Source organism: Opisthocomus hoazin, chromosome 8 (assembly GCF_030867145.1).
Source record: "Opisthocomus hoazin isolate bOpiHoa1 chromosome 8, bOpiHoa1.hap1, whole genome shotgun sequence".
Classification (NCBI taxonomy): Eukaryota; Metazoa; Chordata; class Aves; order Opisthocomiformes; family Opisthocomidae; genus Opisthocomus; species Opisthocomus hoazin.
In genome coordinates, this window is record NC_134421.1 from 2,597,796 (window position 1) to 2,613,564 (window position 15,769).

General features: G+C 39.4%; 1 protein-coding gene across 15 annotated transcripts in view; it reads right to left on the reverse strand.

Moving 5' to 3' along the window:
- ERC1 (ELKS/RAB6-interacting/CAST family member 1) overlaps nt 1–15,769 on the reverse strand; it is a 305,098-nt gene that overhangs the window by 175,605 nt on the left and 113,724 nt on the right. For 8 of the 15 annotated variants that reach the window (XM_075428696.1, XM_075428693.1, XM_075428698.1 and 5 more), the window contains 3 exons: nt 14,739–14,879; nt 13,384–13,524; nt 7,344–7,379 (listed from right to left, as the gene is read on the reverse strand). In XM_075428696.1, the coding sequence (XP_075284811.1) occupies nt 7,344–7,379; nt 13,384–13,524; nt 14,739–14,879 (318 nt within the window). The remainder of the gene's footprint in view (nt 1–7,343; nt 7,380–13,383; nt 13,525–14,738; nt 14,880–15,769) is intronic. The other 7 variants (XM_075428699.1, XM_075428697.1, XM_075428695.1 and 4 more) reach the window with 1 other exon arrangement.

Below are 15,769 nucleotides of genomic sequence, written 5' to 3' on the forward strand. Positions count from 1 at the left end.
CTACCTACCAAAAATACCTTCACCTAGTTATCTAGGATACACGTGTTTTAAGATCAGGCTATGAGGACAAAAAGCATAAGAGGACTGAGGATAAAACTCCTCCAATGCAGGGCTGCTGCTCTTTTCTTTTTTTTTTGTAAATGGCTTGGTTTGATATAAAAATCACTAATTTATCAGTGAAATTAATTCAAGAGTTCCCAAGCATATTAGAGACAAAGAAAAGGCGATATTTATGCTGGAGTTTGAACGAGCAGACTAAGGACCATCTTTTCATTCTCTCCCTGCCTCTCCGCTCTTGGATCTTGAACTGCTCTTTCCTACCAAAGAAAGCTATTTCAGAATTGCTCAGATTTGCTTCAGTGAACAGCAGGGTTGGTGGAGCTATTCTGCCGACCAAAACTGCCTGCAAGCTGAAGGCCTTTCTCTTCTCTGCAACAAATCTACAGCACAAAATAAAGGCTACAGACTTTTTCCACCCCCGTGTGCAGCTGTGGAAAGTTGTTTTACAAGCTGCCAGTGTTCTGCTCCAAATCACAGTAAGTCCAAACCCAATCATACAGGACACTGTTGCTTTTAAAGGTAATTGGACATAAAACTCGGGGTTAGAAGCTGCTGCTTCCAAAGAACCAAATAACAGCAAAAATACACTTGGGTAAATCTGTTCAGTTATTCAGTAAAATAAGACTGGAGGACAATATCTGTTCATTGACCCCAACGTTTTTTCCTTGAAGCCTCTTGGTTTTGATTAGCTCCTTTAATGCCAAGGCTGCACTCTAACGCAATCCAGGAGAACCTCAGAGTAGAATACTCCAGGACTGAAGAACGTCTTGATGCCTGTCTTCATGGGAAGTATGACCTTGGGATGGATCTGGGTTTCCCAAACACTGCAATGCTTCATGTTTCAGGGCCTTGGCCCTGCCGCTCCTGCCTGAGGGGCGATGCTAAGCTCTCTTGGTTTTCCTTTTCTTGAAGCAGGAATTCCAGAAAGCTGGATAACCTGCATAGTATTTTAACCTCAAACAAAATGCCTGGCAATCCCCAGGTCTTCCAGACAGATCTCAGCAGGAGTGCGCAACAGCCATAGACCCTAGAAGAACAGAAGCCTTTCCTGAGGCAATGCATTTAGGAAGACTTCAAAGGCTCCCTCCTTCTGCGTGACTTTCAAGTCAAAGCTCAACACTCCTCCGTCACTGAGCTGAAAGTCTGAAAATCCTGCTTCTGAGACCCAGCTCCAGGTGCATCCCTGGTGAACCTGGAAGCTTTGAGAAGCCTTTTGGAGCTAGGGCTGTCTATGCTTCCAGATTCCTTACTGTCCCATAAGCACTTCTAATCACACACCCTTGGAAAGGGGTCTCTACAGTAAGCAGAATTAACGTGTTGCCAAGATGCTGCAGACTCCAGGAGGGCACTGCAGCAATGAGACTGACAGGCGTGTTGGTTCCATGAACAGCCACAGGCATCCAGGAACACGCTCCGCTTTGGAAGCAGAGCGCTGGGGGGTGTTCCTGAAACGTGTTATTGGGATTTCCAGCCTGCAAGAAATCTGAAATCTTGGATTTCATTTCCTTTTCGACTATACCTACATTTCAAACAATAGCTCCATCCTTCCCTCCCAAATACTATTTTGCAGGAACTGGGAATGCTCATTTTGGGGGGCATCTATAAATCTACTGTGAGGCACCTATCCTCTCCTAAGAGACACTATGTATATATAGACTTAAGTCTAGTTTTCAGCAGCTGCAGAGCCTGAATTCTTCTGTACGGGATTTGGGTATGTTTCCAACATCTCAGATTGTGTGTTTTAACAAATACTCCTCCAGGCTCTTTAAAGTCATTCAAAATACATAGTCAGATAATAAAGAAACTTCTTTTAAAAAAGACAAAGCTAGGCTGTTAGCCTGAATTACCAAACTCTCTAACTCAAAATAAGTTATAAGACCTAACGCAATTCTACTGTCAGGACAGTCCTGATTTATATTACTCTGAGCTAATAAAAGCATCTCCACAACAACCCCAGAGACACTACTGAGAAGAGGAAATCAATTTTCTTTCTTAGAAAATTAGCCAACAAGTCATTGTGTCTGGTTCTTATAGAACGAAAGGGCTATTTACACGACATAAATTATTAGTTAAGACACATAACACATGTTATTTGTATATAATGCACATAAGTATGAATACTTTCACCCAACACAAAGAGAACGTTATGTGATACGGTGTAGACTGGAGACCACTTCCTGAGCTGTGAATTACTGACTGAGTGACTTGGGTCCATTTTGTGGGTTATGTACAAAACGCATGTTACATGACCATATCTAAAACCCTACTAGATTCATTTATTGTGTAGGAGAGAAAACCAATGTATTTCGAGGTTTCCCACAAACTCACATCAAGATCTGGAACAGATGAAATTGGCTACCTTCCCAACACAACAGTGTGCAAAATAATTCAGCAGGGGTTTTTTTTAACCAAAAAGAAAGTTAAACACAAATAATGAATTCCTATATTCACAGTAAAAAACCCACGTACAACTTCCTCCACCCACCAAAGGTGTACAAAAATTCCAAAATAAGACAGTAATTTCATTTTTAAAACAGAATGGACATACAAAGTGACAAACGCACCAAGACAGTTTCTGCTGTATTAAGAGACTATAAGAGGTGTATTTAGATAGGTTCAACTTTCAGCTCGGCCTGAGATTGTATTCCTAAATCTGCAACCTCTTAATATAGTTACAAATAGGAAAATGCATAAAAGTGTGATAAAAAATTAAATAAACTGAAAAAGTAGCTTGCTTACGGTGAAGGGAACGTTGCACGTTTTCCTCTGACAAATGAGAAATAAGAAAAGGTGTGTCTATGCAGGCCGCTGAGTTTATCTGATTACAAACTATTTCAAGCCTCTTAACTGTTACTACCGACCCTGTCACAAGCTCTCCATATCTGTTCCAGTCTGGAGTCAAACAGGTGAATTTAAGCTACTTTCAAGAGCACAATCAAACTCGCGTGTTTGATTCTGCATTGATCTGCATAAGAAACACAGTCACATTTTAGCTAGAAAGTAGCACCTTCTTTAGATATGTTTTTATTAGCAAAGCTCATCTGATCAGTATTAATCTTTGCCAGTGTGAATTTAATTTCAAATTCTAAGAGCTACAGGACTGAGAATAGTTTAAGCTTACTACTCAGTTTCAGCTTCCTATGCTGGCTATGCTCTCAAAGTTCTTAAGAGGGACTATAAACTGAGAGGTGGGTTAACAGCTTTCTGCTTTTCTGCTCTTAGCCATCATTTCCCACCTGGAATGTGGTAAGTGATGGGGTGAGTGCTTCATCTACTTAAAGAATAAAAGAAAGAGTGATTGTTCCTCAAATAACTGTACTATAACTTCTATTGCTTCCACAGAAAATCAGCTGACAAAGCCAACTTCTACATCTAAAACACAGATGACCAATGTTTCACAGAAATAACCACTATTTACAGACGGAGAGGAGAGGAAGAAAAAAGCACATTAATTTTTTTTTAAGTTGACATTTCTCAATAGGTAATCTTACACAGCTTCAAGCGTGCCAGAGGCAGAGAAGAAAACAACAGCACAGATGTAATTTAAAAGCTCTAAAATGTAAATAAATATTCCAAACGTTGGCTAAGACTCCAAATCAGTATTGCTAAAAGATTAACTAAATCAAACAGCATATAATTCACAGCAAACACCTTCTACTTTTACCTGTGAATTGAGACAGTAAATCCAGTTTAACATTTCACAAATATTGCCAAGAACTTTTGGCCACAAAGTAGAAGTTCCCAAGAATCTGAAAACCCATTTTAATCAGCCCTCCTACTTCCAAGTGTGCCTCCCATCTCCTAAAAATAGCAAATGCACGTACAAATACAAAAGTATATTGTGCCTATTTACTGCAAAAGACAAACACATATAGCCATTTTCTTTATTTTTGCTGTTGTGAAGGCAGCAGTTCCCCGTGTGCTGCCTTCTATCACGTCTTTATTAGTTTTGACAGAAATATAAATTGGAAAAACCACCAGATTTGCTCCTCCTTAGCATTAGTTCCAATGCTCTAAACCCCACATACTGTAACAGCCCTTCAAAACAGCCGTACTGGAAGTAAAAGGCTCAGTGAATTCTCCAGTACACTAGGCACCAGAAAACTTGAGTCTGTCACAAGGAGTTATTTGTTATCTTACTATTGACAAAATCTCTTAAATAGTTAGTCTCTGTTAATGTGACTGTAAATTTTTTTACACTGAGTAAGCAAGTATTTGGTTGGAAGCATTTAAAAAAGAAGGCTGAAATTCTACGTAAGAGGAAGATGCCTCAAGAGAGCCCATGACTGAAAAAAAAATTCTCACTTCAGAAAGGCATGGGTTCCTCGAGTCATTATTAAACACCAACAATTTGCTCTCTTTGGAATTCACACCCCCACAAAAAGTGTCCAAAGAGAGGAGGGAAATGCCCAGGTGAGAGCGGTCTTTGTGAGCGTACTTCAGCCCCTCACCCTCAGTACTCTGACCCGGGCTTTGCTCATCTGACCACAGGCTGCTGTTCTACAGAAACAGAGCTTCATTCAACGTGCAGAAGGGCTTTACTCAAGTAATGACCACATATTCAGTACTTGTTTTTTGATATTCAATGTATGGCTTTATGCCTTGTTTATTCTAAATTACAGAAATGACACTGAAAAAAAACAGTATTTTCCCAGTTTTCTTTCTATCACATTAATCACAACTGTACGCTATTTCTTGGCAAATGGTAACTACCCACTTCATAACACCACCAGTGGGAAATGAGGATGCAGTATTACACCTGTTGTGCAGGTGAAAAACTGAGATGCGAAAATACCCCGCCTTATTCACTTAATGCTTCCCTACCATTAAAAAAAAAGATCATCTAATTTTTCTAGACTATTATCATCTTCCTTATATATCTCTGGCTCATTCTTGGAGCACTTTTCATGCAATACTGAAGACTGCAAGAGTCTGGCAGACAACAATTTGTTTATAAAATATTATAACAACTACCTCACGACGAAAAATGAGAAAGGCCACAAAATGTTGCATCGGCCATTTCCTAGCTTTTGGATGTTTAAGTCTCAAAAACAATGTTACCTTAGCAAGGCTTCTGGGAGGGGTAGAGCAGGTAAGTTTAATTTTTTAGATGTAAGAAAACCAGGAGGAAAACCCCTCCAAGTTTCCACTGCATAAGATGATGCTAACATTGTGATGAACCATCAGTAGGACTGGAACATTAAAAGCCACCACACAGCCTCTTGTACCTGATCCTTTACGTTGGCTATATCGTACTGGGGAATAAAACGCACAGAGGGTTCCCATATTTTGTATTTTCTGACTTCAGAGTAACGGTGAGCCTCAGAAATTTTGCATGATATTAAAGACGACCTAGAGAACACGCTCTCCTGGGCACAAATTCTCCTGCCTATTTGGCCTAAGTGCAATGCTTTTGCACTACACCTCATTTCCCCAACCTTTTATCGACATTATTCAGCCAGGTTCAAATTCCATGCCTCTTATCCAGGCAGATGCCACTAATCTACCAGTCCTCCTCACCCCTCACCTACCACTTTTTTCAGGTTCGGGGGCTTTTTTTGCACAGTTAGTTCTATCCAACAGCATCGACAGTCCCACATCTTCTGCCCATACACAACCCCCCTCCTCATACCTTCCTCCCTCTCCAGGATGGGGTATAACCAATGCAGGTAGAATCTTTAGGAGGTTTCACTGCCAAATCTCTCTCTGTACTGAGTACGTACAAACAGACACTGCATTTAACCTTTAGCCCATTTATTTAAACAGGAGCATCAAAAATATCGGTTATAAGGACCGAGTCTTTTAATAAAAAATTACTACCGTGAAAAAAAGATTAAACCCAACATATTTCTATATTTCGTTCTTGCAAACTATAAGCCATTATGGCTGAAAGTTTATATCAAAAAGACACAAAACCAAACAACATCTCAGACTGAATCAAACAACATAAGAAACTTCAGGTAAGAGATTTAAAAGCTTTTGCAAAACCATAAACATTGATAAAAGAATCTGTTTAAAGGATGCATTAAACAAGTTTAGTACCAGACTGTACCAGTGCAATCTACAGGACAGAAGGCTGGCAAATTATTTTGAAGTGGAGGAATGCATCAATTTGCCAGAAAAATCCTGAGTCTCCTTTTCACACCTGAACACAAAATACCTTTGGGGAAAACATATTCTCTGTCATGAAATACCAAATAATGAAATACTACAAATGTCCTATCCACTAATCTCACATCCTTTAAGAAAATAGTGTTATTTTCTTCTAATCTTTGTGCACCAAATACCTTAGACTATTTATTAATGACTGTTTTTACATATGATAACCTCAAAATGCAGTGTAGGTGTTATTCTGCGCTAGTTGATTGTTCATTGCTCTTTCTGACAGTCCTAACAAAATACTTCTCCCTCTTGTACACAGAAATCTTTTCCCAAATCTAATCCTGTAAATGCACTGTGTTATCTGCTCTATTAAAATCATTCCTAATCCGGGGTGTCACAAAAACGGAGCTATTAGAAGCCCCAGGAATTCTCTGACCTTCAGACAATGATTGTCAGGATAGACAGCTACGTTTACCCTGAACATTGGAAAGAGAAACACAGATATCAGCCTTCTGAAAGTTTTGTAAGGCTTTTTTTGTGTTTTTTTATGTACACAGTCACAAAAGAAATCACTGATGAAAACCACCTTGGATTACGTAATTTACGGTGTCAAGATATTATCATACAAACACTCCTTGAAAGGAGTGCTCTTGACATCAAACAGGAGGCTGGTAATAGGATCCAAAATTAAACTGACATAGTTCCAGCGAGCTTAATGGTTACACAAGTTTTTAAGCAATTTTTCCTTGCCATGACTTCATTACTCTTTCCAATGCGCTGCCGTACATGGCGTTACAGAATCATGCGAGAAGCTTGATTTGCATGGAAATTCTACGTTCTTGCTCTGAAATGTACAGACAATGGAGATGAACGAAAAGCTATGGGACACTTCAAGCAGCAAAATGAAACAAAAATACTGGCACAATGTTAAGCTGTCCAAACGAACATGAAGTTAGACCAACGCAGCCAAAAAGTAGAAGTATCTTTGAGGGCTCTTTTGAGCATGACTGCTCAGGTATACCATAGCATTTTCTTTGTATCCATACTATCCATACCCACTACTAAAATCATTCACCAATATACTCTGTGTTGGCCTAAACATAAAGGCACGGTGAATACACATGCGAAACAGAAAATTAAATGTGGTTGGCAACAGCTGCTCAGTTTGCCAGGGAACTTACTGGCTTGGATGGATGACTCAATAAAACTTCAGGGTGCTAAAGGGAGAAAGAAGATAGGAAAAGATGGGGAAAATTCGGCATAGGAACAGTGTGAAAGAGGAAAAGAAAAGATGCAACAAGAAAAGAATTTAAGATACTAGCTGCAACATTAATTTACTAAGACGACAGGATCTTAATTTGTGGTTTTGGCACGCATTACTAACCAGCTTTTGCAACACGAGAACCATGGGAAGTTACCCTGTGCAAGTTTCAAACTTGACCTTGCTTTATTAGTTTAACAGTTTTGTCCAGCCCTCAAATATTTTTTTAGTCCTGTGTTTCGGTTTACAGATTACAGTTTTACAGATTGAGCAGGACTTTACTTTCTAGTGGTTCACTTAATTACAAGACAGCTACATAGTTTAGAAAACTGATTCCGTAACTGATATTATCTGAATGCTGAACACAATTGCTGGGTTTTTACTTTTATTTTTACAAGGCATCCTGATTTACTTGGTGGCCTTTTTCTTACTAGGTTGCTACGCTAAATACATCATTTATCAGCCCTTCTTTGAAAAAACAAATCACCAGCTGACAGCAAAAAAATAGTATTTCCATCTCACCTACCAGTATTATCAGCAATATTTTCAGTTGTGGCAGGAAATCGACATTCACAAAAATAAAAAGCACCAGAGCCTGTACTAGGCTAACTGAGCTAGATCTCGGGAAACGTAGAATTTAGGTCAACGCTTCATTCAGTCATTTTTCTCTGTCTTTTGAAAGGTATAATACTCCTGAACTTGAAGGAAGAACACTGCAGCAGAAAAAAAACCTCCTCTGAGTGAGCCTGTTGAATCTAGAGGTATTTTCCTGGCAGGGAATCACTGCTAACATTCTCCAATGAAAAGTTCCTAGAACTGCACCAAGAGGAAGTTTGTTAGCATATGGTTTTGGATTCTTGCTTTTCTCTAACCTCGATCCCTTTCAAACAAGGAAAATATCCACAGGGAGGAAAACTATGCAAAGGAAAGGAGCAGACAAAAATCCACTCATCTTTGCTGGAACAAATTCTAGTATTAGTTGGTCTCTCCCAGACTTGAAAAACAAAATGAAACAAAGCATATTGGCTGGGAAAGACAAGACAGCAAAAGCTAGGACAAGAGTATCCTGAAGAAAAGCAACTAGAAGAGAACTTTTTCAGTATAAAATGTTACACTGAAATAGAAATTTGAAAAAAGAGTTTCTTAAGGGGAAAAGACACCCAAACACACAGCATAAAACTACTGCACAGAAGAACAGCGAGAGAACCCCTGTGTATGATTTCCCTCTAATGATTCCACCTCGGCAAGTACGGAGACAATTTAAGGCAGGACACCAAACTATGCAAACTCCACAGGAATTCACGGCTTGCTTTCGGAATTCAGAATCTCCCATAGTATCTCCAGCTGGCAGCAGGCTGACAGCTGAGCACAGAAGCAATAACAGCAGAATAATTACAACATTAAACACACAGATTTGCATAACCATAGTACCATTATTTAAAAAAAAAAAAACAACCCCAAATACGAAAAACACTGTAGTTTTATTTGCTAAGACAGGGATCAACATAAAATGTTCGTAAGTAAGAAGAGGAACAGTAGCAATGAGAAGTGGACACAGAGTCAGACACTAAAGACTGCTTCCACCGAAAGAAAAACAGCCTCAGCAACTCTTCAGCACCCCTGCACTCCACTTGGTTAATAATATTTCAGTTTATGTAAACACCTTCTACAGAAAAAGGGGAACCTTGCACTCTACATGATTTCTCAATGGCTCACTGTTTAAAGATTAGCAAGAGTTTTTTCCAAGGATTGCCCAAATCTTTTTTAGCTAATGGCTTAACAGTAGTCCAATTCAGTCTCTTCTGTCAGCTCCTTAACTTCTAAGGCTAACAGATTTAACTGAAAGTACTCAAACTGTTCAGTGGAAGTAAGAGGAAAGGGAAACAAGACTGATGTTAGATACATCTCCATTAAAACTGCAAGGGAAACAACCTAGAAGAAAAAGCTTTTTATCTTTTGCTGTTAAGAGCTACACAAGAGTCCTTCCTACACGTCTTATGCAAAACAGCTCTAAGATAATGTAATAAAACCCCACACAGTAAACCTCTAATTCGGTTTTAAATTGAATGCTCTTATGTAGCCATTAGTTTCAAGGTTACTTGTGATGGTTATTTGCAATGGTTAACAAGGCAGATGTGTAAAACTGAGATTTTCAGAAGCTTTAAATTGGAGCTGGATTATCGATCCTAGTCGTTTCCAGTATGACAAGGAACTAATCCACCTTGAAAAAGTCAAACTGCCTGAATAAATACCTGCAATGCATTTACAGAGAGAAAGCCTTTTAAAAATAAATTTTTCTGCTTTTCTGCAAATGACAAAAAAAACATTGGCAAATTAAAAACAACTGGAAAAAGGTTATTAAAGAAATATGTAAACTTACTCATAAGTAAGTATGAAACATATTCCAGTGGTTGCTAACTATATTTTCTTGTGTAACTAAGAGTAACTGTGACTTGGTTCTAGGAAGCAAGGAGGATCAGTTGTAGAAGTGGGCTCTTTTGTACATCTTGAGCAAAGCAAATGCACGGTCAACTATATGAAAGCGTATCTCGGTCCTAGATTCCTTTATAAAAAGTCCTTGTAGAGTGACTACTTATCACCAAAAAAATCCTTCCATTGAATTTGAGTTTTCCCTTGAATAAGAAGAATGCAGTAGCCCAAGCTGACACAGCACTTAAAAATGGAACAAGGTATTGACGATTTTGTCTTAGTAGGACTTGAGCGAGTACTTCAGGGTCTCTGCAGAGGAATGTCCTAGTAGGCAACAACACCTGAAGCAGAGCAGCAGATATCCAGAGCATTATGGAAGGGCTTTATACTGCTCATCGGTAATGGTAGGCTATCAATTTTCTTTGCTTGTAGAACTGAAACCACCCTGACTGAACGAGGTTAGGTAGCTTCTTTGGATGGCAAGATGCAAATCTGTCTGTGTTTACAATACAATGAATTTATTTTCATTAGTTTTCTCAGAACCAAATTAAGAATCATAGAATGCTTTGGGTTGAAAGGGACCTTTTGAGGTCATCTAGCTCAAACCCCCAAGAATATGGCTGTGTGTTGCACAGCTGTTCTGTACAGTTCATAGTGCTCTTAACGTTTGAGCAATTTTCCCATTTTAACCCTAAGGAAAGGGATCACAGGAGAATAATTCACCTTCTTCACTATTTCAAAAAAAAAAAAAAAAGTGGGGGGGAATTATATTACAAAAATACATGGTCTTATGAACTGGCTCATTGTACCTGTGTAATGTTCCTGGATACCAGCTATTAAGCACAATCCTGTCTAAAACGGCATGAGCAGAGGTAGACCTAAAGGAATTATAACTATGAGCTGTCATCACAGTGCAGATCAGATTAACTGCATGTTCATCTTTTAGCTAGCAGTGCTTCACCAGATGTTGGTCGACCTCCACATCCACTTATACTACTGATACACTCACTGCTTATAGAATCACAAAATGCTTTGGGTTGGAAGGGAACTTTCGAGGTCATCTAGCCCAACGCCCCTGCAGTGAGCAGGGACATCTTCAGCTAGACCAGGTTGCTCAGAGCCCCATCCAACCTGGCCTTGAATGTTTCCAGGGATGGGGCGTCCACTACCTCTCTGGGCAACCCGTTCCAGTGTTTTACCACCCTTACCGTAAAAACCTTCTTCCTCTATCCATTTTAAATCCACCCTCCCTTAGTTTAAAACCATTACTCCTTGTCCTGTCTCAACGCACCTTGCTAAGAAGATTGTCCCCATCTTTCCTCTAGGCCACCTTCAGGTACTGGCAGGCTGCTATAATGTCTCCCCGAAGCCTTCTCTTCTGCAGGCTGAACAACCCCAACTCTCTCAGCCTTTCCTTAGAGGAGAGGTGCTCCAGTTCTTGGATTATCTTTGCAGCCTCCTCTGGACCCGCTCCAACAGGTCGATGTCCTTGTGCTGGGGACGCCAGAGGTGGATGCAGGACTCCAGCTGGGGTCTCACCAGAGCAGAGTAAATGGGCAGAATCCCCTCCCTCGACCTGCTGGCCACGCTTCTCTTGAAGCCCAAGATATGGTTGGCCTTTTGGGCTGCGAGTGCACATTGGTGGCTCATATCCAGCTTTTAATCCACTAGTACCCCCAAGTCCTTCTCAGCAGGGCTGCTCTCAATCCCTTCGTAGCCCAGCCTGTATTGATACTGGGGGCTGCCCCGAGCCAGATGCAGGACCCTGTCCTTGGCCATGTTGAACCTCATGAGGTTCACACAGGCCCACTTCTCCAGCTTGTCCAGGTCCCTCTGGATGGCATCCCGTCCTTCTGGTGTGTCAACTGCACCACTCAGCTTGATGTCATCTGCAAACTTGCTGAGGGTGCTCTTGATCTCACTAAGTCATTGATGAAAATATTAAACAGCACTGGTCCCAGCACGGACCCCCGAGGGACACCACCTGTCACCAGCATCCATCTGGACATCGAGCCATTGACCTCTACCCTCCGGCTGGACCTTCCAACCAATTCCTTATCCACTGAACAGCCCACTCATCAAATCCATATTTCTCCAATTCAGAGAGAAGGATGTTGTGAGGGACTGCGTCGAAGGCTTTACAGAAGTCCTTATAGTGACAAAAGTGATCTCAGTGGAAGCACTGAAAAGCAGTACATTTAACAATGATAAATACACAGACATACTCCCTAAATACCTGAAATTCCACAACTGTTTTTTCATAACTTTACTATTTATTATGCACTCTCCCAATTAGTACTTTTTTTTTTAAAGTAACTGTAACAGTGTTCTCCACTGCAGCCGTCTGCCTACAAATACTACCATCCAATTGCTGTAACAATCTCTGGCAAATCTTAGCAATTAAATGTGCACAACTATCTATTCTTGCTATTGTGCTTTATTGATGCCGAGTAACAGAACTGTTTATTTTGTGCAATAGAATTCCAAAGAAGGGCAAACATGGGTCTAGATATGTGTCTATAGAGTTTCACTTACACAGAATTCTCAGGTGCATTAACACCCACCTCGCAACCACACAACAGAAATCCTACAGAGGTCTTAACTGATGGCTCAAAATTTGATTTGACATTCATTTGAGGAACTAGGACAGAGTTCCAAACCACAGCACGGGCACTCCTCCTTTTCCTCGGCAGGATATAAAGAAACAGCTACAACTCCGAAATTCAAGACTTAAATTTCTTTAAAAAATTGCGTGTTCTTCTGTCTTGTTCTAATTTTATAAATAGAAGTGTTATCACTATTTTGGTTAGTTTGTTTTGTGCTTCTTCATCACCTGCTCTTTTAACTCAAAAAGTTCAAATCAAATCAATGTTCCTCTAAATAATGCGGTATCTGTGCTACTCACAGCTAAAACACAGAAGGCTTGCAATGCAAACATAACCCAAAGAGCCTGTTCAAATGAATTCGCTTGCTTGCAATAGAGTATTATTCTTCTGAACAGCGAAATCCTACCAATCTATGAGCTGTGACTGGCAATGAAATTAAAACATCACACACTTCACTGGTGCTGGTGAAGTTTTTGTTGTTCATTTGTTTTTATGCATTCCTATGGGCCAGGCCAATCATGGATGTGAATTTATCACACAAACACCTATATGCATATTGCTAATTGATATGTGAAATGTTCAGCTGTTAAATTTTTAGCTGTGAGACCAGTTTAATGGCAGAGCTACTGTGATGAACTGTTCTGAAGCAGATCAAGTCTTTAGTTCTTAGTACCTCTTAAAAAAGCAAACAGTCAACAGCACTGTTATCGCATGACAACGAAGTCCAAAATTAGCACCAGTGTCTGAAAGTTACTTTGTGATCAGCTTAGTTTGTAATATGGTTTGCATGGACACAACTTCACAGTACTTGATGAAAAGAAGTTCACAGAATTCAAAATTAAGACCCAAAGCTTTCTGTGTGGACAGGGCCAATCTGTCTAACACAACGTCTACACCACATATATAAATAGGAAGTAAGATTACCTTCTTCAGTTGAGTTTCCATCTTCAAACATTCTTCCTTTTTCTGTTCCAATGCAATTTCCAGTGTCTTGAGTCTTGAATCTTTCTTCAGTCCTGATGAAGCTAAGGATGAAGCGTGTTCCTTCAGATCCAGTAAGGATGACTAAAATAAAAGATGCAAAATAACTATCAAGTACATGCTTTTTATGTGCAACAGCTAGTTTCTTAATTTGACTTTATTTTCTTCCTATCCCTTCACAGTATGTTCAGGATCCAACCTAGAACAACGTATTTTGTCAGGATGTTGATGTCACTGACTTAAGACAGCTTGATTTAATTCAGGTTTTCAGGATCAAAATAAAACCTTATCTAAATTAACTTTAAAATAATTTTTAAAGATGGAAGATTCTGTAAACTGGAGCTAGTGCTTCAGTGACAGTCAGATTTAAGAAAAATTTGTTTTAAATAAAAACACATTTAAAAATCATATGTGGTTACCAGATTTGGCCACTGTAGCTAAAACTAGGAGCAGTCACAGAATCAATCACAGAATGTTTGGGGTTGGAAGGGACCTCTGTGGGTCATCTGGTCCAAGCCCCCTGCTGAAGCAGGGTCACCCAGAGCAGGCTGCACAGAACGCTTTTCTGTATACTGCTGCTCTGGGGTGAAATGGATTCACACTACCTATCTCCAAAAGACATCTCAACTTGTCTTCCAAACCATTTTTGTATTGTCTTTTTCCTGTCAAATGCTGACTTCCATGTAGACAAAATCTTAGCACTTACTTGGTGCATATTTTTCGTATTGTTTTACTTTGATTGAATTTTGCAAAAAGATTGTAGGTAGACTTGAATGTTACAATTCCAAGACAGGAAGAGAGAACATTTATATTTCTCTCATATAATTAGGTTATTTTTATTAGCCAGTTGGCTCACTACCAATAACTAAATTATCAAAAAAAATAAAGGACTCTTCGGAGTCAAAAGAACCAGCAGCAGTGCTTGCATAAAGGAATAAACATTTATCTGCATGCTCTTGGCACCCACAGCTTTGATCAACCTCTGTCCTTTCCTCCCTCTGTTTAGACAGGAGCAAGCATGGCTCCAGTAAATGCTACCATTGACCATTGGTCCTTCACTACCAATATGATTAACTACTGCAAATAAGGGGACTGTGTACTATCCATGAAAATGTGCTTCTAAGATATTTATATTTTGAAAAATTATAAAAATGTTTTACTAGATAAACTAGTTGAAGAACCATTACTACAAAGGAACAGTTTTCTAAGTTTTCTTCATCTCAAATATAACCCATAACACATATAACACATAATACAACAAACAATTCTAACACAAAAGATTCATTCTGCTGGTCAACCTCTTTCTCTGTGAGATCTCCTTGCAAAATGCCGACTTTCTCTTTCAGGTCCTTAATGTCTTTTTTGTAATTGTCAATCTCTTCCTGTTTTTCTCGTTCGTCTCTGTCGCGCTGCTCCTTTAGGCGCTCAATGGTCCTTTCCTGACAAAAGAAGGCACTCTGTGAAGAAAATCCCTCTTAGTTCAACTTCTGAGACTTCTTCTTACAATACCACTTACACACTGTAGACAATAGCGTAGGATATTGCCATTTGCTTTTATTTATGGTTGTAAAACAGATCCGTAAGGAGGAGGAAACTTAAAAAATCTACGGATTCATTGCTAAGAAATATCAGGCTTTCTGTATCTCACAGTTCACAGTACTGTCACAAAGCAATACAATTTATCTGGTTCTGATAATCAAAATTAACCTAGACCAGAACACACTACATATTGCTTCCTTACTTATTTAAATCTTATTTTTCCTAAATGTACAGTTAAGTTTGTGGTCCCTCCGAGAGGAAACACTGTAGTGCGTATGTGACGCCAGGATCGATATATAGTACAAAAAGGCAACAAAACAACTTTTCTGTACACCTGGTATCAACAGAGCTTTGGTTATCTTGGAAGCTGAAGGGATGCAAGCGAATTCCCCAACCTCACGTGAAGCTTTACCATAACTTTACAATTACAGAGTCTGACCAGCTAAAGGCACTGTAACCCCGGTTCTCCAGGAATAAAAAAAAAATACGCAGTAATTCCAAAAAGTTGCCCCACAAGCACAGAAGAGACAAGGCTGTTCCCTCAGTCAGCTATCCCCTGAGCATCGGGCAAACAAAAAAACCCAATGAGAATAACAAAGCTGCAAACAAAGTGAGACTGAAATAGAGCTACCTCAGGAGAAGCACTCATTTTCGTTCAATACTGGGAACTAAAAAGCAAAGCAAAACTTTAAAAATAAATTTCTTATTAAAATATCTGAGAAGATAAAAGGAAACAAGGTATTGCCCAGATTTTTTTGTTTTTTTTTTTTAAAAAGAGGGAAAAAAGCAG